General features: G+C 37.4%; 3 protein-coding genes and 1 non-coding gene across 7 annotated transcripts in view; all 4 read left to right on the top strand.

The window, feature by feature from the left end:
- The first annotated feature begins 122 nt into the window (after window positions 1-122).
- On the top strand, window positions 123-194 carry trnaa-ugc (transfer RNA alanine (anticodon UGC)). The gene has a single exon. It is a non-coding gene; the product is annotated as a tRNA-Ala (tRNA).
- A 2,577-nt stretch (window positions 195-2,771) lies between these two features.
- mmp17b (matrix metallopeptidase 17b) lies at window positions 2,772-15,811 on the top strand. 2 transcript variants are annotated; one of them, XM_077247701.1, is made up of 12 exons: window positions 2,772-2,816; window positions 4,196-4,484; window positions 5,219-5,351; window positions 5,431-5,581; window positions 5,751-5,859; window positions 5,969-6,140; window positions 12,209-12,385; window positions 12,595-12,721; window positions 13,207-13,277; window positions 13,482-13,631; window positions 14,410-14,679; window positions 14,789-15,811. In XM_077247701.1, exons 2-12 carry the CDS (start codon window positions 4,320-4,322, stop codon window positions 15,121-15,123), a joined length of 1,860 nt encoding a protein of 619 aa, XP_077103816.1. In that variant the 5' UTR covers window positions 2,772-2,816; window positions 4,196-4,319; the 3' UTR covers window positions 15,124-15,811. The 2 variants fall into 2 exon arrangements, with proteins under 2 accessions (XP_077103816.1, XP_077103817.1); XM_077247702.1 differs by lacking the exon at window positions 2,772-2,816 and having other exon boundaries at window positions 4,398-4,484; window positions 5,268-5,351.
- A 599-nt stretch (window positions 15,812-16,410) lies between these two features.
- Window positions 16,411-17,548, top strand: LOC143756878 (saxitoxin and tetrodotoxin-binding protein 1). Its single transcript, XM_077247712.1, has 5 exons — window positions 16,411-16,542; window positions 16,631-16,695; window positions 16,781-16,891; window positions 16,983-17,087; window positions 17,404-17,548. Exons 1-5 carry the CDS (start codon window positions 16,538-16,540, stop codon window positions 17,463-17,465), a joined length of 348 nt encoding a protein of 115 aa, XP_077103827.1. The 5' UTR covers window positions 16,411-16,537; the 3' UTR covers window positions 17,466-17,548.
- Window positions 17,549-19,792: 2,244 nt separating this feature from the next.
- LOC143756854 (alpha-1,3-mannosyl-glycoprotein 4-beta-N-acetylglucosaminyltransferase B) overlaps window positions 19,793-22,615 on the top strand; it is a 31,955-nt gene continuing 29,132 nt past the window's right edge. For 2 of the 3 annotated variants that reach the window (XR_013210334.1, XM_077247649.1), the window contains exon 1: window positions 19,811-20,204. Coding sequence is in view for 2 of the 3 variants with exons in the window: in XM_077247649.1 (XP_077103764.1) it covers window positions 20,117-20,204 (88 nt within the window). In the remaining variant the exon portion in view is untranslated. Of the gene's footprint in view, window positions 20,205-22,615 lie in introns of all 3 variants that reach the window. The other variant, XM_077247648.1, reaches the window with a different exon arrangement.

Raw genomic sequence — 22,615 nt, 5'->3', positions numbered from 1 at the left:
AGATACCCGTTTGTTATTCCATATGTTAATGAAATTCCAACTTCATATAATGTAGTGTTAGCTATCATGCAGTTTGACCTGAGTAGCCTACATATTACTTTAATCTTCTCGTTACAACAGGCGGGGATGTAGCTCAGTGGTAGAGCGCATGCTTTGCATGTATGAGGCCCCGGGTTCAATCCCCGGCATCTCCACTTTTTTCCACTCTCTTGTTGTTGTCTAGAATATAACTTGGACTGTTGTCAAAGTCGCGTGATTTTAAATAATGGATTTTATAACGCAAATATTATAAAATGTCATTTATTCCTGTGATGGAAAAGCTGCATTTTAAGCAGCCATTTACTTCCTCTTCAGTCACATAAACCTCTTTTATTCTAATATGTTGATTTGAATCTCGAGAAACATTTATTTTATTAAACAGTTATTAAACAGTTATTTATTATGTTTATGTCCAATTATGGTTGAAAACTTTTTGCTGCTAAATATTTTTTGTGGAAACCTTGATAGACTAAGATTCAAAAGTTTGGGTTAGGCCTAGCCCAAGTAGCCTATAAGATTAAAAAAGAAAGAAAGAAAAGAATACTTGTATTCAACAATGATGCATTAAATTGATAAAAAAGTAAAGACATTTATAATGTTATGTTATAATGTTATAAAAGTATATTTCAAATAAATGCTGTTCTTACACTAAAAAAAAGAAGCATTTTTTTCAAGATTTGCGCATTTCAGTTAATTCAATCAAATTTAATTGAATAATACATATTTGTATTATGAATTAAGAATTTTAAATAAATAAAAAAGAACTAGAGCTTGATAAACCATTTTGTATGAATCTCAATGGAACAAGGGAATGGACCATAGTTTATATGATTCGTATTCATAAATTAAAAAAAATGAAAATTTTTAAATTGAAGTTTAAGATTTATACAATTTTTTTTATTAAGCTCTTTTTTTTATGTATAATATAAATAATAAAATTATTCAATTCAATTTGATGGAATTTTACGATTAATTGAAATGCATAAATCTTGAAAAAAGTATCACGATTTCCACAAAAATATTACGCAGCAAAAGCAGTTTTCAACATTGATAATAATAAGAACCATTATTAACAACAGAGCACCAATAATAATTGAGCCAAATCAGCATATTACAATGATTTCTGAAGACTGGAGTAATGGCTGGTGAAAATTCAGCTTTGCCACCACATGAATACATAAAAAAAAAAAAAAAATATATATATATATATATATATATATATATATATATATATATATATATATATATATATATATATATATATATATATATATATATATAATAGAAAACAGTTATTTTACATTGCAATAGTATAATATTTCATAATTTCATACTGTTTTTACTGCGCATAAAATACTTTGTTCAAAAAGTTTCACAATACTTTTGTCTAAAGAGCATGAGTGACTGACTGGGAGTCTGTATGTTGTGGTATTAATCAGAGGTGACTATAGTAAAACATTTCCAGTGCCGCCCCTTGTGAGAGCAATGTTGAGGCCCATGTCCTGGGTGAACAATGAATATCTGTATTGCGGAGTTCCTCTGAGTCTAAAGGGATCCCAGTTGTCTTGGAGACAAGGAAGTTCACTTGGCCTTTTGTGGCTCTTGATCACTCTCTTTTTGAACACACACATCCATTCACACATAAACTTCCTGCCTTGTGCATCTTTCTAAAAATACGATGAACACATCTGCCCCTCTGGCCCGCACACTTTGACCTGTAGGTCAAAATCATCACTAGGACAATTAAGGCATTAATGCCGACCTTTGCTTATTCCACTCTCTTTCTCTGGAAAGTTGTTTGTAAAATAGCTAAAATCACCAGTATAACCTGTGCCATTTTAAAGCTACTAAAAGCTGTACTATCTTAATAAGATCGAGCACTGAGGTGATAAGGTTTCTGGCCCTTTTGACAGGTTATACTCTGAGAAGTTTAACAGATCAGGAGGTCAAGTTACACTATAAACATTCAGCACACGCCTCTATTGCCCATGTAAGTATACTTTTCCAATCTGGATATTCCCTTTGGACTCGCACAGTATTATCCAGCGAAAAAGACAGATAGCCCATCTGGAAATGTGCTTTCGCTCTTGCTTTCTGCCATGATACACAAACTATAAGTTAACCCCTGCACTGAATTAATTAATTCTTAATTCAGAAATTGTAACAAAGAAGTTGTGCATCTCACTCTGGAATGTCGTAGACCAAACAGCAACAATGCATTCAGCTAGATCTGTTCAAATCTTCGTTTTAAATTTTTTTTTAATCCTTTCGTTAAGAGGATTTAATCCAGACATATCCACAACTACACACAAGCCCAAAGATAAAGTGTAACCCTAATCCGGCAGTTGACTCAGATCTCACATAAAAGGATCCATATATATGTAAATGTTCATACTGTGCTCATTAGTGTTTTATCCATTATTTAATGGCATGTGATGGAATCTATGAGACATTTGTGTTTTAAATATAAAGTATAGGAAATTTGGCAGAGTGGACAAACATGTGCAACTAAGCATGTCTCTAAATCTCCTCACTGGATATAAAGAGGCTTTTTTACACTGGTATCTTCCAAACACAGAGAGAGAGAGAGCAAATGCCCGATGCACTTAGCAGGGGTGCGTGGGGACGTTATTGAGTGGGGTATTAGGAGTCCATTGTGCAAGTGCAGAGGCAGAAGGAGAGAGAGGGGGGTGGTGGGGGTGAGGAGATGAGAGGAACACATCTGTTCAGGAAGCACTCGAGTGCAAAGGGAGAAAGAGAAAGAAGTTGTCGGGACGGTAAGCATGTCTCAATTCTTTCTATTTAGAATGAAATCATTTCTTGCATTAACTTCAACTTTGCTTAAACCTGTAATTGTAACTTTTTTAATGTCATCTGAATATTTTGAGCTTTTTAAATTAGATTAAAATGATTATGGATTCATTGTTATGTCTCATAAATATTTTTCTCTTTATTGTGGCGTAAATTATGGCTTTAAATGAATGCTAACTCGTAAGAAATGCAACCCATCAAGGATTACATGAAGCTAAAATCTCTGTCTGAGAATTTATTACCACACCTTGATCCCAGTCAACACATTTCCAAACAGATTGTGGTAGAGCATGTATAAGTGTAACACTTTTTCATTTTTTCTCATGTTTTTCGGAAAAAAACATTTCGGAATCCACTCACGCAGAAAACACTTGTAATATACAAATTGGCACAAGACTTTTAAAAAATATATATTTTTCGCCTTAAGCTTTGAAATATGCTTTCATATGTTAGCAGTCATTACTTGTCAATTTAGTTTAAGTCAGAAACAGTTAAACTTGAAGTACACAAAGGTTGGTTTCTTTCCTATCATTTAGTCTGTATTATTGTAATGGCAGCATATGATAAATGACAAATACATGTTAAATAAAATGAAAATATGACCCTAAAAGTTTTATACGTTTATACGTTTTTACACTGTCCTCTACACACACACACCTGAAACTGTCAGAGATTTTGTGACAAGGTTGAGAGATTGAATTGATCGTAAATGACACACGTTGCATTGTGCAATATGTTATTGTATTTATTGAGCACATTTATTCTCCCCTACTGTCTTTCTGTGAACGGGTCAGACACACAGATTTTATGCACATTTACATGCATACATGTGTCTCTGCCTATTGTTTCCCGTCAGTCTCCCTCCCTTTCTTACACTGTCCTCTGTCCTTGTCCCCTGAGACTGGCAGCGTTTTCCTGTAATTCCATTATTCCATAACTCTTCTTTTCCGTTCCCCATTCCTCCATCCCTCCTCTACTCTAACAACCCGTCACCTCCCACATCGTCTCATTTCTTTAATGAAATGACACCTGCCAATTTAATTAAAGCCCCACATCCGCTAAGCTTGTCGTCTTTTCTTTTAAAATGAAACGCATAAAACCTCTGCAGCCTTTTCATCCTTCACTCTTTGATACTTGCCATCTGCAATTCAATCATGCAGCTTTACAACCAAAGCAGTATAAATTATTTTAGGACTGAAAGAGGTCCTAAGTTAAGCAATCCCTTGTAATGAGATTGCACAACTGATTTAATTTACATTCTTTTAGGAAGTTGTTGTTGTCCTTTAGAATAGAACACAATCTTGAATAATCATTACTAAATTATCTCCAAACTCTACATTTACAGTTCTGGCATCAATCCTACAATTCCTCAACACAAGAGAGGCAGTTTCAGTTTCTCAGTTTCAGCAAATATGACATCATTGAAATCACTTGACTGAGGAGGATTGACATTGGGTAACATTGGTATTATGGCGATGTTTTGGACAGCAGTTGTTTTCTACATGTGTGGACGTACAGTGGAAGTTTATGGAACGGCTGATAAAGATGTACTGCCAACCAGTTTGGCAAGAACAGTTACATCTACTGCTTTACCCACCGTCATACCCACAGAAGATGAGAGCATTAAACTTGTGGTGAGAATGTGTCGTGAACTTTTACTTTTACTTACTTGAACTTATACACGATTCAGTTGGAAAAGATTTTTCTTTGTTGAAGGGTTCCATTAAAAGTCAACATGAAAATTACCCTATTTTCTTACCCATTTCTTTCTTTTCATTATCTTTAATATACATTTCTAGACTTATTGTGCCTTATCCATTGATGTATGTTTCCCACATTATTTAGTTCAATTCCCATAAATGATTAACAATGCATAATTAGCAAATATGCCAAGTTTGGGGTCATTAATTTTTGTTGTTTGTAAGTCTCTTCTGCTCACCAAGGCTGCATTAATTAGATATACAATTAAAAACAGTAATATTGTGAAATATTATTACAATTTGAAAAAATTAACACTCTTCTATTTGAATATATTTTAAAATGTAATTTATTCCTGTAATGGCAAAGCTGAATTTTCAGCATCATTATTCATTACTCTAGGCTTCAGTCACTTGATCCTTCAGAAATCATTCTAATGTTGATTTAGTGCTCAAGAAACATTTATTATTATTATTAATGATGAACAATTCTGCCGCTTAATGTTTTTATCGAAACTATAATACATTTTTTTCAGGATAAATTTTTTTCAGTATTATTTTAAATAAAAAAAATCTCTTGTAAAAATGTTAAAGTCTTTACTGATCAATTGAATGCATCCTTGCGGAACAAAAGTATTATTTTCTTTCAAAAATGTTGTTCTGTTTGGCAGGATTGGCTCACGAAGTATGGATACCTCCCACCCCCTGATCCCTCCACAGGTCAGTTACAGGCCTGGACAGCTGTTACTCAAGCAGTGAAGGAAATGCAGAGGTTTGCTGGTTTGGATGACACAGGAGTCTTAGGTATGAACAACACTTTCCCCCACTCTTTTGAAATCTCTTATTTAATGCCTTCCTTAATTCCCTCACCTTCCCGTCACAGATGAAGCGACTGTTCAGTTGATGCAGACACCCCGTTGTTCACTTCCGGATGATGATGATCAAACCATCCAGCTTTCGGCAGTACACGGTGATATGGATCACAGGATGAAAAGAGCAGTTTCTACCTGGACGAGAAGAAATATCAACTGGAGGTTAGACGGATTATTTTACCAGTTGTGTTTTTCTTACTGCTTTTTCTACCCTGTCTGCTTTAATTTACTTGATAGTTAGTTTACAGTATCACAATAAAGTAAAGACTGTACTGACATAAGCACGTGTAAAAAACAATGTTGTTCTTAGTCCAACTCTCTTATTTCTCAGGTTGCGCTCTTACCCTGCATCTTCTAAACTGTCCCGTGAAATGATTCGCTCCCTTGTGTACTATGCCCTCCGAGTGTGGGCCGATCCAACATTGCTTGAGTTTCATGAGGTTATGGCTATACTTTTTAAAACTCAAAAATTAGCAGTGTGTTTCAGACCTTAACAATTTTCCTGTTTTTATGGGTTCATGTAAATACATGTTGAACTATTTTGAATAGGTTCGAGGACCAGAGGGAGCAGATCTCCAAATAGATTTCTTGCATGGTCCCCATGGAGATGGATATCCCTTTGATGGAGCAGGTGGATCTGTTGGCCATGCCTTCTTTCCATCAGACCCAGACAGGGCAGGTGGAGTTCACCTGGATGCAGAGGAGGAATGGGCTTTCAGAGGTAATTCTGCAAAACACTCATAGATAATGAATAATGTACAAAGCCAAAATAAAACCCAACAGGGTAGATCAGTACATTATTCACTGATATTAATATAACTAGTGCAATGCCCGTGCAAAATCTGTTTTGTGTGTTTTTAATAGGCTTATTGTTGGTTTGGTATGTTTGAGTTGCTGAATAGCCTAGGCTACTATTACACAGGAGCCTAAACTCTGAGAAAACGATAACGTTAAGAAATAGTCTAAACAGTGTAGATGACTTACAGATTTATTTTACATCCACAAATGAATAAGCGCAACGATTCAGGGGAGGTTCAGTCCTTGGGTGGAGCAGCTACACAGTGAACTTCGAGAAAACGCTACGCTTGATCAAACAGTTTGTAAATAGGCTACTACAAATGATCGCTGTGAATAAAATATAATATTCAGATATTTTCAGACCACAACCCTCTAATGTCAGAATGTTTATTTTGGGGAGTGGCCACTCAGTGTGCAGTGTGAGCCAGAGTGGCCAATGTGTGCTTCTTTTACCGATATATTTGACGGTATCTTTTGCATTTCTAATCCAAACAACGTCAAACTCGGCGCTGCACTTAGGCTACTCATGCCCGTAGCAAGACACCCGTCAAGTTTGAAATCCAGTGGGAACGGTTCGAGAGATATGCGAATTACAGATATGCCCGTTCAAAATCAGTTTTTGTGTGTGTTTTTAGTAATTGTCGGTTTGGTGTGTTTGAGTGCTTCTTGTTACAATTACACAGCAAAAGTTCGGTGACATTTTTATTTGTGCACGGTAGAAAGCAAATACTGATACTGACATAATGACACAATAAATATGGAAAACTGAACTACATGGTTGCAAAACAATTTATAATGGTGATATTAGGTGACATGTATTTGGGTATCTGTACAGGTAGCAGGAGTTTAGATTAGATTTACATTAATGTAAACTTTGTTGTCATTGTGCAGATTACAATTATAGAGACAATGAAAGGCAGTTAGCGTCTTTTATGTTTAGTTGGTGAATAGCAAAGGCGGTAACACTTTAGAATACGGTTCCTTCGTCAATGAATAACTACACAAGAACCATAGAGTAACACAATATTAACAATCTAGTAACTATTATTAACTAACAAGAAACTCTGATTAACGAACTAGTAAGTAATAGCGCACAGATGAAAGTGGTAGTTCACTATTAACTAATCAATAACTACTATTTTTTTAATGCTTCCCAGAGAACTACTGAAAAAGTTTATTAACAATCTAGTAACTACTATTAACTAAAAATAAACTCTGATTAACGAATTAGGAAGTAATAGTGCACAGATGAAAGTGGTACTTCATAGTTCTATGGGAATTACTAATTATTCGGATCCGTATTCTAAAGTGAAGATCATGGGAACTAACTAGTAATGACTCAAGTGTTACTACATGATCTAGTCATGATTTGTGCAACCAAACACAAAAGTCATTTCAAGCGTTTGAGATTTTTGGTGAACTTTAGTATACTTTTAGAAAATTTCTTTAGAAGTATAGTAACACTTGAGTCATTACTAGTTAGTTCCCATGATCTTCACTTTAGAATACGGATCCAAATAATTAGTTATTCCCATAGAACTATGTAGTAACACTTGAGTCATTACTAGTTTGTTCCCATGATTCTTACAGTAGTTACTAATGAAAAGCCAATAAAGTGTAGAATCTTCTCACTCACAAGATATACACAGACACACATATATATATATAAGCTAGGAAACATACATAAAAACATATTTTTTTTGTGAGGTAAGTTAAATAATAAATTCACTCTATATTGGATGGCTGATGACTCAATATGTTCCAGTCGTCACCGTGACTCTAGTGATTCAATGTCAGTCCAGAGGAATGCCGGAAAATTGGCCACAGGACAAGTAAGGTCCAGACTACTGTATTTAAAAATCAATTTCTTTAAAATTATTCAGTTGATAAATAGACAGCATAGGCCAATTATTAACAGTCTGCTGTGCTATTAAATATTGATACTGTAAACAACCTTGTGTATTCGTTTACAGTAGCAGTTCAAATGTTAATGTAGTGCTAGTAATTTATCCTGCATTGGTTATTGATTAGTTTTGTATGAATTAGCCTATGAAATTTTTCAGTAGTTCTCTGGGAAGTATAACAAATATAGTAGTTATTGAAGTACCCCTTTCATATGTGCACTATTACTTCCTAATTCGTTAATCAGAGTTTATTTTTAGTTAATAGTAGTTACTAGATTGTTAATAAACTTTTTCAGTAGTTCTCTGGGAAGGATTAAAAAAATAGTAGTTATTGATTAGTTAATAGTGAACTACCACTTTTATCTGTGCGCTATTACTTACTAGTTCGTTAATCAGAGTTTCTTGTTAGTTAATAATAGTTACTAGATTGTTAATATTGTGTTACTCATTGGTTCTTGTGTAGTTATTCATTAACGAAGGAACCATATTCTAAAGTGTTACCGCAAAGGCTACTATTACACAGTGGCGATAATGTTAAGCGCACCAGAATAAAATATAATATTCAGAAGTAAACGGTGTAGCTGACTTACAGATTCAGTTAACATCCACAAATGAATAAGCGCGACGATTCAGGGAGCAGCGACACAGTGAACTCCGAGAAAACGCTACGCTTGAGCAAACAGTTTGTGAATAGGCTATACAAATGATGGCCGTGATATTTATTATATAAAATATAATATTCAGATATTTTTAAACCCCAACCCTCTAATGTCATAATGTTTATTTTTAAAACACAAACATCATCTAAACATCTTCAATGTGTGCTACTTTTACCGAGATATGCGAATAACAGACACACAGACAGACGTTTCTGTAATTTATAGATAGATGTATGCGTGTCTGAGTATAGGCTAGGCCTATATTATATTTATATATACTGTATATCATATGTGTGTGTGTATTGTATATTTTTTAATCGCGATTAATCGATTTGACACTATGTATGTGCAAAATCAGTTTTTGTGTGTGTTTTTAGTAATTGTTGGTTTAGTGTGCTTGAGTGCTCATTGTTTCAATTACACAGCAAAAGTTCAGTGACATCTTTATTTGTGCATGGTTGAAAGCAAATACTGATACTGACATAATGACATACAATAAATATGGAAAATTGAACTATACATGAATATCAGTCACATGACCTCTTACGTCATCCGCTCTTTTTCCAGTTGACTGCCGCCATCTTGAGTACCTGCCGGGTACTGTCTACAATACTGACGGCATTAGCTAGGAAGCAGATTTTCTCTGTTTGTTTCACTTTATACAAAACCAACTTTGTTTAAGTAAACCCTGTGTGTATTTGACAGTATTCGCGCAATAAGACTAGAAAAATAACTTCGTTCAGTAACCTGTCGCTGTTGTTAGACAGGCTTAGTGCGCGTGCGCTTCGGGTGTACGCGCTCAGAAAAGCGCTCGTTAGAACCGCGCATCAACACGTGAATGACTTGTTAGCACATGCAAATAATGAACTTATGTGAACTGCATTGTCCCGTTCCTTTGCGTTAACATTTGATGTGAATATACGTCGCGTTGTAGCCTATGCTGAGATGGAGGCGCCAGAACTGCAACTGATAGAATGCACGATACTACGACATTTCTTCAAAAGCAGATGGTGGATATATCAAAAATATATATATTTTAATCCACGATCATAAATCGTGATATCGCACAGCCCTAAGATAGCGTAAACTCATTATCATCCACTCACCACAGACAACATGAACACTGCACAGAGAGTTTGCACACACAAACCACTGTTATAACATAAAAGTAAGCAGCTGCGTGCATGGTTGGGCATGATATCATATGATTGAAGGATTTTGACTGAATGCGCGCAAAGTGCGCTCCCTTAATAATTCCTAAAAAGCTGACATCAGTTAATCGCGATCTCACATCTCTGTTAATATCAATTAAGCTGACTGCACAATGAATCTTTCATAATATATACACTTTGTTTGTTACAATTAGAAGATTTGTCAGCATAAAGAGCTTTGAACAAAAAGTCAGTTTTGAGCATAGAGGTTTTGAGCAGTGAGGGGAGTCTATCTTAAATGTTTCTGATTGGACTTTGCGTTGAAGAAATCAACACGTATTTCTGTGATTGGCTACATCGCTCAACGCTGCAAACGTGTTTTAAAAGGAAACTCTGGCCTGTAAGTCGTTTCTATTTTGTTTTAGTTCTTGTTGCTTTTCTGCAAAAAATGTATTAGTTTTTATGTTTTATACATCGATATTTCTAGTTTGCGGGAGTCCCGCGAATCGTTTATTCTCCCTGCAACGCGCACACAAACAGAGAGTGCATTGCCGCTCGCACTCGCCATCAAATCTAGCCCCGCGCCGCACTCTTTTGCATTGGGAGTGCACATCTCTAGATCAAGGGCCCGGCCCGGGGATAGTGACGGGAAATATCGGCCCGCAAGTTCGGGCTCGGCCAGAGAATAAGCTCTACTTCCTTTGCGACTGACGTATCGATCTTGCCGAATCAGGCATAGACATCATATAGATGTCTATAGTCTCTATATGATGTCTATGGAATCAGGTACTCAAGATGGCGGAAGACAAGTTTTAGAATTGAGTGACGTCAGTGAGGAGACGTTGGTGACATCATCTGATATTCATGTATAACTAACTACTGACAACTAACTACTTCTGAATAACTACAATATTCAGAAGTAAACAGTGTAGCTGACTTAATGTTTAGCTGACAGAATGTTTATTTTTAAACAATTTTTAAACCACAACCCTCTCTAATGTCAGAATGTTTATTTTCAAACCACAACTTCAATGTGTGCTTCTTTTACCGACATATTTACCGATATCTTTTACATTTCTAATCCAAACAACGTCAAACTCGGCACTGCACTTACTCGTGCCCATAGCAAGACATCTGTCAAGTTTAAAATCCATCGGACTAACAGTCCGAGAGATATGCGATTAACAGACAGACAGACACACAGACAGACAGACAGACAGACAGACAGACGTTCCTGTAATTTATAGATAGATGGCCAATAATTTTCATGTAATGGTCAAAAATAAAAGCAATAATTTTGCGACAAGCGAATTTAAGCGTCACAAACTTATAATGTGCAAAATGAAAGACAAATATTTTTATCAAATATGAGATTTGCTAAATAATTGAACAGTTATTAAATAATTGTTCTTTATAGAGATTAGCCTCCCCATCTCACACTTGCTTAAATTTTGTTTTCACGCCATGTTGTAATTACCGTAATTGCGCAATAACACATGACGTTTTACTTAGAACAGTCTACGTCCTCTGAATTATGCCCTTCTCTAAAGTGGTCAGATGGTTCAGCGGTCACATGGTACAAGTTGGAGCTCTCTGAAAATTCCCATTTTACAAGTTGTAATTTCGAGGTTGTGAACGCTTTTTACAAATCATAATCTCATAATTACAGTACCTACGGCATGGCGTGAACGCACCTTTAATCTAAATGTAAAAATAGGAGTAAATTAGTAATTAAATATCTACAATGTTGGATTTTGACTACTAGATCGATTTTGACTACTAGAATAGGTTTTCATGCTTGAATATATAAAAAACACCTATTTTTTTTTTTTTTTTAACATATTTTACTTTGTTGCAGCACCTCTCTTCCTAGTCTGTCAGTAACCCTCTGTTTAGTTCTTGTCTCTATGGCCTTGTCCCAAATGGCACCATAAACACGGTCTTCGCGGTCTTCCTACGAGTCCGCACTTTCGTGACATAACACCGCTTTGACTTTCGGGAAGAAGTGTACTGCGGAGCTTGCATCAGTGCGGGCTCTGCAAAAATGCACATCTAGGGCGTATATGGACCGCAAAAGGGGTGCTGGCAAGCACCCTTCTGAAACCTAAAATGACAAATGGGACACCCTACGGTCTCATGGACTTAATGGACACGCGCATGCGACAGCCATTGTAAGTCCACATGACCAAAAGTACATATGAAGTGTGCCATTTGGGACAGGGCATATAAAGGCCCTCCTTCTGAAAAGCTCAATGTGCTCTTAACATTTACACACAGCAACTGAGGGTACAGATCTGTTCACGGTGCTGGTACACGAGCTTGGTCACGCCCTCGGACTGACCCATTCATCAGCACGGCAATCTGTAATGCGTCCATACTACCAAGGGCCCCTGGGAGACCCACTCCACTTCAGCCTGGGACATCAAGACCTTCAACACATCACAGCCCTTTATGGTAACTGTCATAAACTCCTCGATTGGAATCTCTGTTCGGCAATTGGAGCTCATGGGATTCATGTGAAATCTGAATATCATGTACACAAGACTCAAATAATCTATTCTGTGTGTGTGTGTGTGTGTGTGTGTGTGTGTGTGTGTGTGTGTGTGTGTGTGTGTGTGTGTCTGTGTGTGTGTGTGTGTGTGTCTGTGTGTTTATGAATTCAGGTAAGAGGGGTGACCATATTCCAACTGACAGGCCTCTTCTTGTGACGGAAGCTCAATTGCGTCATCGACATGGAGGAATACACCGACTCACACACATGTACAGACATGCACACAGTCATTTGGACAGGTAAGAGAGGATCAATTGAACTTTTTGAATTGAACAAATCAAAATTGAGCCTATTTACTAATGCATATTCCTTATTGTGCCTAATGCTGGAATACTACTACAAATATAATATTGAAGGATTTTAAATTGTATTTTGTATTGTATCTAAAATTAAATTTTAGATTATTGGAGTATGTTTTACAAAATAAAAACACTAGGAAATACACTAAACGACATCATTCACTATACCAGACTTATGAGTAGTTAAAAAAAAAATCTTAGGAGATGCATGATGCTGGTACATATGGGCAAAAGTTGTGAGATGTATTCCTGCCTTAACTAGATGCATCACATTACAGAACTATAATGTGTTCTGAACAATGTTTTATGCTTATTTTAAAGACATATCTTGGAAACTTTTCTTGGAAAAATGTTTGTTAGTTTGTTCAAATGTATTTTAATGAAGAGAAAAATATTTTGAAATGTCTCACTTTGTCTTAATCAAGTTCTGTGGATCGCTGTAACACCAGTTTTGATGCAGTTGCCAAGATTCGAGGAGAGATTTTCTTCTTCAAAGGTAGATATTTTAAGTATTTAATTTAGGGCTAATTTATGGAGTTTGGAGTATTAAATAAAACACTTCCTCCACTTTGTGTTTTCATCTTGTTTTTGGTCTACTAGAGACTTTATCCATTCATTCAGTGTCACCATACACAGTAAAAATGATTTATTCTTCATCCTCCCTTTTTAAATATCTCCCTTACCCTCACACATTTTGCAGGGCAGAACATGTGGAGAGTGAGCAGAGGTGGTCTCGTGTCAGTCAGGGCTGTTCCTGTACAGAGACTTTGGTCGGCTCTTCCTTCTTCACTGCCTCCACTGCGAGCGGTTCTGGAGAGACACACAGATCATGCCATCATCTTTATCAGTGGTCAGTTTCCCTGCACAATCACATCACAAACCCACATTTTTGTGCTGATTTCAACCTGACTTTTGTGAGTATATTTATTGAATTTAAAGAATAGAGATTTATTTTACTTGGCCTCAGTGCAAAGAATAAAAATATGGTTAAGCTTTGAGACAATGTGTATTGTGAAAAGCGCTATACAAATTTGAATTGAATTGAATTAAGTGTGAATAGCATTAAATAATCTTTACACTAAGTGTAAATAGTGTTGTACATTATAAAACAGTATGCAATAACAACAACATATTCACTGTAGATTATTATATTTATTATAATCATAAATGGATGCTGCCTTTTTGGGACCTTACTTGTCCCTATCCCTAAAGCACAAGTCTACACCTATTTCCACTTTTCAAATATTTTCTTAAATTCCTATTTAAAATAAATGCCTTTCCGAACTGAAATGCAATGGGAAAAGGATGAAGAATGGCATCAGAAAAAGGTGGATTTGGTTGTGTCAAAAGCTAAATCCTCTATGCTTACTCTCCGTGCCATTGTTCTTGTTACAAGATGCATTTCTTTTGTAATTTCTTTTGTAAAACAGACAATGGTGGGCGGAGCCGGTGTAAATAGCTTTTGCCAACAAGATGGGCTATTTGCACAGGTGTCTATTTGTAAATTGACGCTCTATAAAAATTTAGACTATAATATAGACAGAGGCTGATATATCCACATAAAATGAAAACACGCTTTTTAAATGGCTCCTAAACCCCTGCTACTTTTATTTAACACACATGTGCAGGTTCCCAGGTTTGGCTGTTCAAGGATCTGTCACTCCAAGATGGTTTCCCTCAGCCTCTGCCTACCCTGGCTCTGGAGGACTCAGAGGAACTGGGGCAAGGATTGCACTGGGACCCTATTCATGGTGTGGTGTGGGGGTCTTTGAGAGAGGGCGGAGAGAAAGGAGAAAGGCCAGAGGAAAGCAAAGTCTGGAGAGAGCTTACTGAAGGAGGAGTGAATGGAATCATCACTGAGAATGATGTTGAGAGAGAAAGGGCCGGAGACTTCAAGGGTGTGTTGCTTTTAGAATATTTATACAATAATACAGCATTGCATGTGGAGGTTTGAGTAACAGTGTTTCACAGCACTACTGAGTTTTTTTTATCCTCTACGTCAATCAGGTTCGACCTACGTTTTCAAAGGCAAATCCTATTGGAAATTTACTCACCCAGGCTCAGCCCCTGAAGAAGGATACCCCCGACTTCTGGCCGCCGATTGGTTGGACTGCCCTCAGCCATCCTCTCACAGCCCCGGTGACATCTCTTTGATCTCCCACTATGGTCAACGGGAGCTTCGTGAGCAGAAAGGGCAGAGAATAATCGACCAGATCAGCCACAAAGACAAAACAAGTGATAAACCTCATAGCTGGGACTGTCCATGTCTAAACAATGCAGTGACTCAAACTGGACCTACTTTACTTCTGCCCATTTTATTTCTGATCACTGTGATTTGTTAACCGTCACTTTAATGTTTTCCACTTTCAAGTTCATAATCATACCCAAAAATGACTTATATTTTCCTTGACTTTTAATCTCTGACCAAAGGATGACATATGGAAATAGTTGGCAAGATGAGTTCTAAGAACCATCAAAATGAGTTGTTCTGTTGTTGTATGTACAATAACTCCTAACCGAAACGCTGGTCTTATTTTCTGGTAATTCCAGTTTCAGTTGCTAAACCTCCTTAGAATGATCAAGTTAGGTAGGTTATACTGCAGCACATTCTTGGTCATTTTATCAACCAAAAAAGGTATAAAACAAAAATCTACAAAATGCCTGATGTTAATGATTTACAGTTCTGAGTCTGTCAGTTCACTAAAGCTTGTGAAGGAGGCAAATAAGCACAATACTATTCGGCTCCTTCATAAGCTTTGGAGTTCAAAAGCATAATGATATTATATATATTTTGATCATGAAGATGCAGAGAGCATCCATTGGGTTCCAAAATATGATTTATTCATGATTTCTCCTTATTAAAATAGTGTAAGAATTTAGATTAAAGATAAAGTGCAAGGAAAAATTATTGTGCTTGTCATACTACTGGTAAATACCGATGTACTTTTTAAAAATAATTTATTACTGTGGAATGGATGATCAAATAATGATATAATAAAATCTAAATAAAAATATGTACATTTGTTTTAATATATTTTATGGATTCTACTTTTATCAATAATATATTTTATAAATATCACATTTCATGTAAAATGTCTTTATTCTTTTTATTTATTTTATGTACCCAAAAACTATGGCAATAAAAAGAGAAAAAGGAGCATTATTTTATGAAATACTGGAATTTCCTGATCCCTAAAGTCCAAAAATGTTCCCACTTTAATCATTTTGGTTTACTGGCGCTATTGCATCACAAACAACTGTTGCGTCACTTCAGAAAAAACAGATGATAATATGTGATAAGCAGTTCTATTTAAAGTACTTGTTCCCCATGTGATGCAGCATAACTTTCTGAAATCATATTTCTGAGGTTCTACAATGTCGTCTTTGGTGGTCTTGACTGCTTTTCTGGGCCTGTTTAGTTTAAATCAGGCCACTATGCCAGGCTGTAAGGAGCTCATAACGCCACTAACCCTGGAGGATCACTCCAATACTGTAAGTGCATTATTAATATGTTTTAAAGCAAGTATTCTTTCAAAGTAAGCAAACACTACAGCAGCTTATATAGGACAATAAGGCACTTAAATTTCACAGCTTCTATTTTCTTCCAAACAGATCATGGGAAAATGGATCTTCCTTGAAGGCATAGCTGATCACCACTTCTTTACAGATATATTGAAGACTGTGAACAGCTCATGGGTGGAATTTGGCCCAAGCACTCTTACACTTGCAAACACGTTATCTCTCAGTCAAGGGAACATGCTGTAAGATTATCTGTTTTTAACATGTTTTGCTATATTGAACACATTTCATCATGACCAGAATTCTGAATCAGATCACTCTCCTCCTCAGGAAAGGAAAATGTGAGTTTTGCACCATCAACACAGTTCTTAAAGACAGCACCTTTTATGCCAATGGTAAGTTAACAAAAGCGTATTCATTTCAGTCCAAACTCATAAGTTCCGAGCACTAAGGAATGTTATACTGTTGTTTGATCCACAGAGAATGACACAATATCAGATGGAAAATTCTTACCCTCCTGTCCAGAGTGTCTCACCATGAGCTTCGTCAGCAAATTCAAAAATGAGACCATAAAAACGCTGTACTTTTTCAGTAAGCCACAAAATCCATACAGATGTAGACATTACATAAGTTAAAGTATGTATTTCATGACAAATTGTGTGTAATGTTTCCCTCGTTGCAGAGAGAGAAAGCAACCCAACCGAGTCTGACATGGACATGTACTGGAAGCAAGCTGAGTGTCTTGGATTCAAAAGAGAAGCCCAGTACTCCTATGATGGTGTAACAGGTCAGTTTGGGTTTCAAGCACTTGTAGTTTTTATTGAAAGCCACAGCTTTTAGTTCTGATGTAGAGAAATTAGATCCTGGTGAGGTGAAATTCAACATCACTTCTTTGCTTACTAAATCTGTATAAAACGTTCAGTTTAATTTTAACTCATGATACAGAAGTTAGACGTAAACCTCACAAAATCTTTCACGAACATGTCAAGGTCATAATTCAACTCCCAAATCAAAAAGAAATCATGATTAATTTATATGCAATTATTTACATATATTGTATTTTCTTTAAATGTAGCTTTTTTTTCTTTCTTCTCTCACTGCAGAATTCTGTGTCAAAGTACAGCCATCTGACAAGAAGCCAAGTTTGGACAAATCAGATCAATAATACATGCGGTAATTTTTTTTTTTTTTTTTTTTTTGCTGCACAAAATAAATAAAATGTAAGAACCACTATGACAAAAAGAACAACGTGTCTCTGTTATTCATCTTGATGTGTGGGCTATCCGTGATAAAATATATATATATATATTTTTTTTTATTTTTTTTTTTTTTTTAAAGTCACATTCATACCTCATAAAACTTAATTAGAAAAAAAATTATAATACACACATATAATATATATATATATAAATGCGACTCTGTGGGTAAGTATCTTTTTGGATTGTCCTCCTTTCTAAAGGCTCATGGTCTTTCTGACAAGAGCATGCCCACAGTTTCATGCACTCAATTGATTCATTCACAGAACATGTTGGATCACTTCAGAAAAGAAAGATAAGAACTATGTTATGTAGCAGGCATGTTAGAGAAACAGACCTTCTGTGCAAATATAAAATACAGAAGATGCTTTCCAGGTGAAACTAACATGCTGCTCATGATAAAGAAGAATGTTGATATGAGTTTTGATTAAATTATCATTATTTAAACGCTAAATTATTAAAAACGCTGATCTTGCATTTGGATACAAAAAGTGCCTGAAGCTGCAAGAGCTATATTAACACCTCAAAGCAAATCAATGAAACCAAAAGTAACAGGTTCACGTTTTCAATGTTGTTAGAGACTACCATCAATGTTGGGTCCAAATAATTAGTAACCAATTTACATTACTTTTCCCTTGAAAAAGTAAAGGGACTACTCTTAATTTTTCTTTAATTACAGTTACTTCTTGCATTATACTGTATAGACTATACAATAATTTCTTACATCAAAACTGAATGTGGCAAAGTATGTTTTAAGGTAACCTTCTCCCCTTTCACACTGTGGTCAGTTCAAGAATAATTTATGCAAGTGTATGTTGTTTATTTGAAATAATTCTTGCATTGTTCAACTGGTCGATGGGATTTAGAGAGTAATTAGTAATAAGCAATCTAATACTTTTTAAAGATAGCAATTACAGTAATCTAATGACACTGTTAAATATGTAATTAGTAGCTAATAATTAATTACTATTTTAAAATAACTTACCCAAAACTGTTCACTCTGTACATGCTACCCTTAGGAGATATCATTAGGAAGCATGGCATAGTTTGACTGTTATGCTGATGATACTCAGCTCTTTATTTCTTCAAGCCCTGACGAAACCGATCCACAAAATTAATGGAATGGATAGCGGGTATAACAAACTGGATGACTAGGTTTACCACAAACCGGCGGATCCAGGCCATATCCAGATCTGATGAAGGACCATCGCATGGACACGACGACAATGCATCCCTGAAGTGCCAGCCTCATCAGCCCTGTGAAGGCCTCATGGACACCTCAACAAACTCGTCTCCATACCGGCGTAATGACTCCGACCCCCAACCAGATGGAACTGGATAAATATTGTGAAAGTTCTGATCCCATCTAACTTCTGACCTATAATGCTGCCTAAATCATAATCATACACTGTTCGTTCGTTGGCCAAAGGAGGACTGGCCCCCTGACTGAGCCTGGGTTCTCCCAAGGTTTTTTTTTCTCAATTCTGTCACTGATGTATTTTTGGTTCCTTAATTGCCACTGTCGCCTTTTTCGCCTTGTCGCCATTGGCTTTTGACTTGCTTAGTTGGGGACATTTAATTTTATATTTAACAATACTATTATCTGTTATAATGTCTATTATACTGTTATCTCTGTACAGCTGCTTTGAAACAATCTGTATTGTAAAAAGCGCTATATAAATAAAGGTGACTTGACACTGACTACGATACACCACTTGGTGTCACTTTCCCCCCATATAATCCTCCATCCATGGAATCCGAAATCTCCAGGTCACTCCTAAATGTCCAAACTGTCGCCAATAGCCTTACATTAAATCTTACAAACAGAACAGTCAGGAAGTCCAGCTAGACCACACTGAAGAACAGCTTTGAGAGACTTATAAATCTTTAAACCAACTTGTCTGAGGCATGTCTGACTATGACTGGAAAGAAATCATTATTTCTGGTTAGTTATAGATAGATCTGGTAGTTATGTAAATCATAATATTTTGTAAATATTTTAACAAGTAAAATGTTCATGTTTCTCTATAGGCTATTTATGTATGGTAACAAAACTCTTAGGTCTTGACATTCATTTACACAGTAGGCTATACGGGATCGTAATAATTGTAGTTGTTATTCCAACTCAATAGAATGCCTATCGTTACAAATATTAAAATCTAATACAGACAGAGGCATGAGAACAAAATAGGTAAAAATTAACAGTAGCCTACTAGCAGCAGCGTCCTCATGCGTCGACTGGATGAATATTCATGAGCTGAACAGGTGGAGGATGGGGCCGCGGCTGTTTAAAGGTGTGAGCGGATTATTTTTTAACTTAGTTCCTCGTACAATTCCATGTCATCACCTGACAGCTCGTTTTGCGACAGTTAATGTAGCTGGCCCGGTTTGGAAAAAGTAGGAGTCATTTTAAAATGACTATCGTGAAATGCTGAACATTATTCCAGTTCAACCAGACTTTACGGGGAAGAAACGGCAGCTAACTTTTTCTTTGTGGTATATTGAGGATTTTGCCTTCCTCAAAGCGTACGAGTAGTGTTCCTGTATTCCCGATGATGAGATGAGGCCCTGTCATGGCAAACTTTTCTTCCTCGCGGGTTTTGTACTATGTGTGGTGATGTTAACCTCCTGGCACACATCAACGTCAGGTGAGTGTCATCGTTTTATAATGAGCCTGTGTGGATGGCCTCAAAATTATTCGGATTAGATATTACAGTAATTTTTTTTAATTAACACTTCTTTTCTTTTTCTTTTTTTGCTATATGTTTGTCAATTTCTCTGAATTGACAGTCTGATTGAAGTGTAAATCAATGCCAATGATACCGTAATTTATACTTTTTGAGAGATGGAGAACCCAATTGTCATAGATACGTCAACTTTGAAAGTTGTATAAACAGAAATATAGCCTATAATCCTTTATTTCATATGCATAAGGAATGCATCAGTCTGGGAGAAATGACCTCTAGGCTACTATGAAACAGGGAGTATCTCTTATACCCAAGTCAAGCAAGGACCCCCTTTTTAATTGACAATTGGCGGCCTATTACTTTGTTAACATTAGATTATACAATAGTAGCCTCTTTTTATGCTAAAAGATTAAGTACTTGTCTAGATAACAGTATCTCAGCCACAGAATTACTTTGTCTAAGGATTAACCATATAATGAAAGTTTGAAAGGAATTTCTATATTTAATAGGGAGTTTAAAATTGCGCTCCTAGCCGACGACACCACACTGTTCTTCGAGGATAAAAAACAATTATCTAATGCTCTGGAATTGGTGGAACAATTTTCATGAGCCTCTGGTCTAAAACTCAATATTTCGAAATGTGAAATTTCTGATAAAAACTTTTCTGATAAAATGATAAAAACTAAAAATGTGTTTAACATCTGGCTTCAGAGAGATCTTTCATTGTACGGTAGAGTTCTTTTATAAGGTGGAAGGGCTCTCTCTCTTTGTATACCCTGCTCTCTTTATGTTTATCAATGATAAAGCTATTTCATTTTGAAAAATAGGCCTCACAAATTAAAAAGAGAAGTAAAAGAGAACAAACTTGGTGGCCTGTCTTTCCTATTAAAGTGTTACTTTTTGCCTGGCAAATTACCCATTTCCTTATCTAACTTTCATCTGTAATGCCATCTCTCGTGGATTGTGTTTTGTCCATAGCTTAACAGCCGCCCATCTATTTTGTGATTGTAATGTAGCCAATAGATTTTGGGCTGAATTAAGTTCTTCTGTTTTAGCCTTACAAATGTGACCTACACCTCATTCTCAAAGAGATTATCTTTTATTATGAAAACCCAAAGCTGCTGTCCCTTGAATATATTGTTAATTTATTTATCTTGTATGGGAAATTCTTCATCCACAAGCAAAAATGGTTTAAGTCTCCTTTAAACTTTCCTCTTTTTCTTGCTGAATTTAATGTCACGGTGGGTTGTGGAGAATGGAAGAAAGGATTCAAGTGCGGAGTGAATTGATGAGATTTAATAAAGAAAACGTAAAATAAACAAACCAACAAAAGAATCCGATGATTTCAGAACTAAATCCAACACTGACATGGCAAAACAGGACCGGTACCGAACTCCACCCGATAACACCGAAACAATAAACAACGTACGAGCACAGGACAGCAAACACAGGTAGATTAAATAGGAAGGCAAATAAGGTGGGTAACGAGGATAACAGGTGGGACGAATAAACCAATAATCACTGGGCGAAGCAGACGACCCATCGGGCGACCAGGGCGAAGCAGACGACCCATCGGGCGGCCAGGGCGAAGCAGACGACCCATCGGGCGGCCACGGCGAGGCAGACGACCCATCGGGCGGCCACGGCGAAGCAGACGACCCATCGGGCAGCCACGGCGAAGCAGACGACCCATCGGGCGGCCAGGGGGAAGCAGACGACCCATCGGGCGGCCAGGGCGAAGCAGACGACCCATCGGGCGGGCACGGGGAAGCAGACGACCCATCGGGCAGCCAGGGCGAAGCAGACGACCCATCGGGCGGCCAGGGCGAAGCAGACGACCCATCGGGCGGCCAGGGCGAAGCAGACGACCCATCGGGCGGCCAGGGCGAAGCAGACGACCCATCGGGCGGCCAGGGCGAAGCAGACGACCCATCGGGCGGCCAGGGCGAAGCAGATCCCTCGGGCGGCCAGGGCGGTGAAGACCCCTCAGGCGGCCATGGCGGTGACGACCAGGGCGAAGGCGACCACTCGGGCAACCAGGGCGAAGACGACCACTCGGGCGGCCAGGGCGGAGACGTCCCCTCGGGCGGTCACGGCACAGGAACAGAACCCGGCTCAGGAACAGACACCGGCTCAGGCACAGACACGGGCGAAGCAGATCCCTCGGGCGGCCAGGGCGGTGAAGATCTCTTGGGGGGGGTTGGGGGTGCAGACCTCTCGGGCGGCCATGGCGGTGACGACCAGAGCCAAGGCAACCACTCAGGCAACCCGGGCGAAGACGACCACTCGGGCGGCCAGGGCGGAGACGTCCCCTCGGGCGGCCACGGCACAGGAACAGAACCCGGCTCAGGAACAGACACTGGCTCCGGCTC

This window comes from Siphateles boraxobius, unplaced genomic scaffold (genome assembly GCF_051911475.1).
Source record: "Siphateles boraxobius isolate OS27281-9 unplaced genomic scaffold, OSU_SipBor_1 3, whole genome shotgun sequence".
NCBI classification, from domain to species: domain Eukaryota; kingdom Metazoa; phylum Chordata; class Actinopteri; order Cypriniformes; family Leuciscidae; genus Siphateles; species Siphateles boraxobius.
The sequence above is the reverse complement of the archived record's forward strand: the minus strand, read 5'-3'. Positions and strand labels throughout refer to the sequence as shown.

Bases quoted from the DNA above. Each gene is read 5' to 3' on its own strand.
- mmp17b (XM_077247701.1), top strand. From the start codon at position 4,320: ATGGCGATGTTTTGGACAGCAGTTGTTTTCTACATGTGTGGACGTACA. The intron at 5,352-5,430 runs GTATGAACAACA...TTCCCGTCACAG, and splicing joins GGATGACACAGGAGTCTTAG to ATGAAGCGACTGTTCAGTTG. The intron at 5,582-5,750 runs GTTAGACGGATT...CTTATTTCTCAG, and splicing joins AGAAGAAATATCAACTGGAG to GTTGCGCTCTTACCCTGCAT.
- LOC143756878 (XM_077247712.1), top strand. The intron at 16,892-16,982 runs GTAAGCCACAAA...CCCTCGTTGCAG, and splicing joins AAAAACGCTGTACTTTTTCA to AGAGAGAAAGCAACCCAACC. The intron at 17,088-17,403 runs GTCAGTTTGGGT...CTCTCACTGCAG, and splicing joins CTCCTATGATGGTGTAACAG to AATTCTGTGTCAAAGTACAG.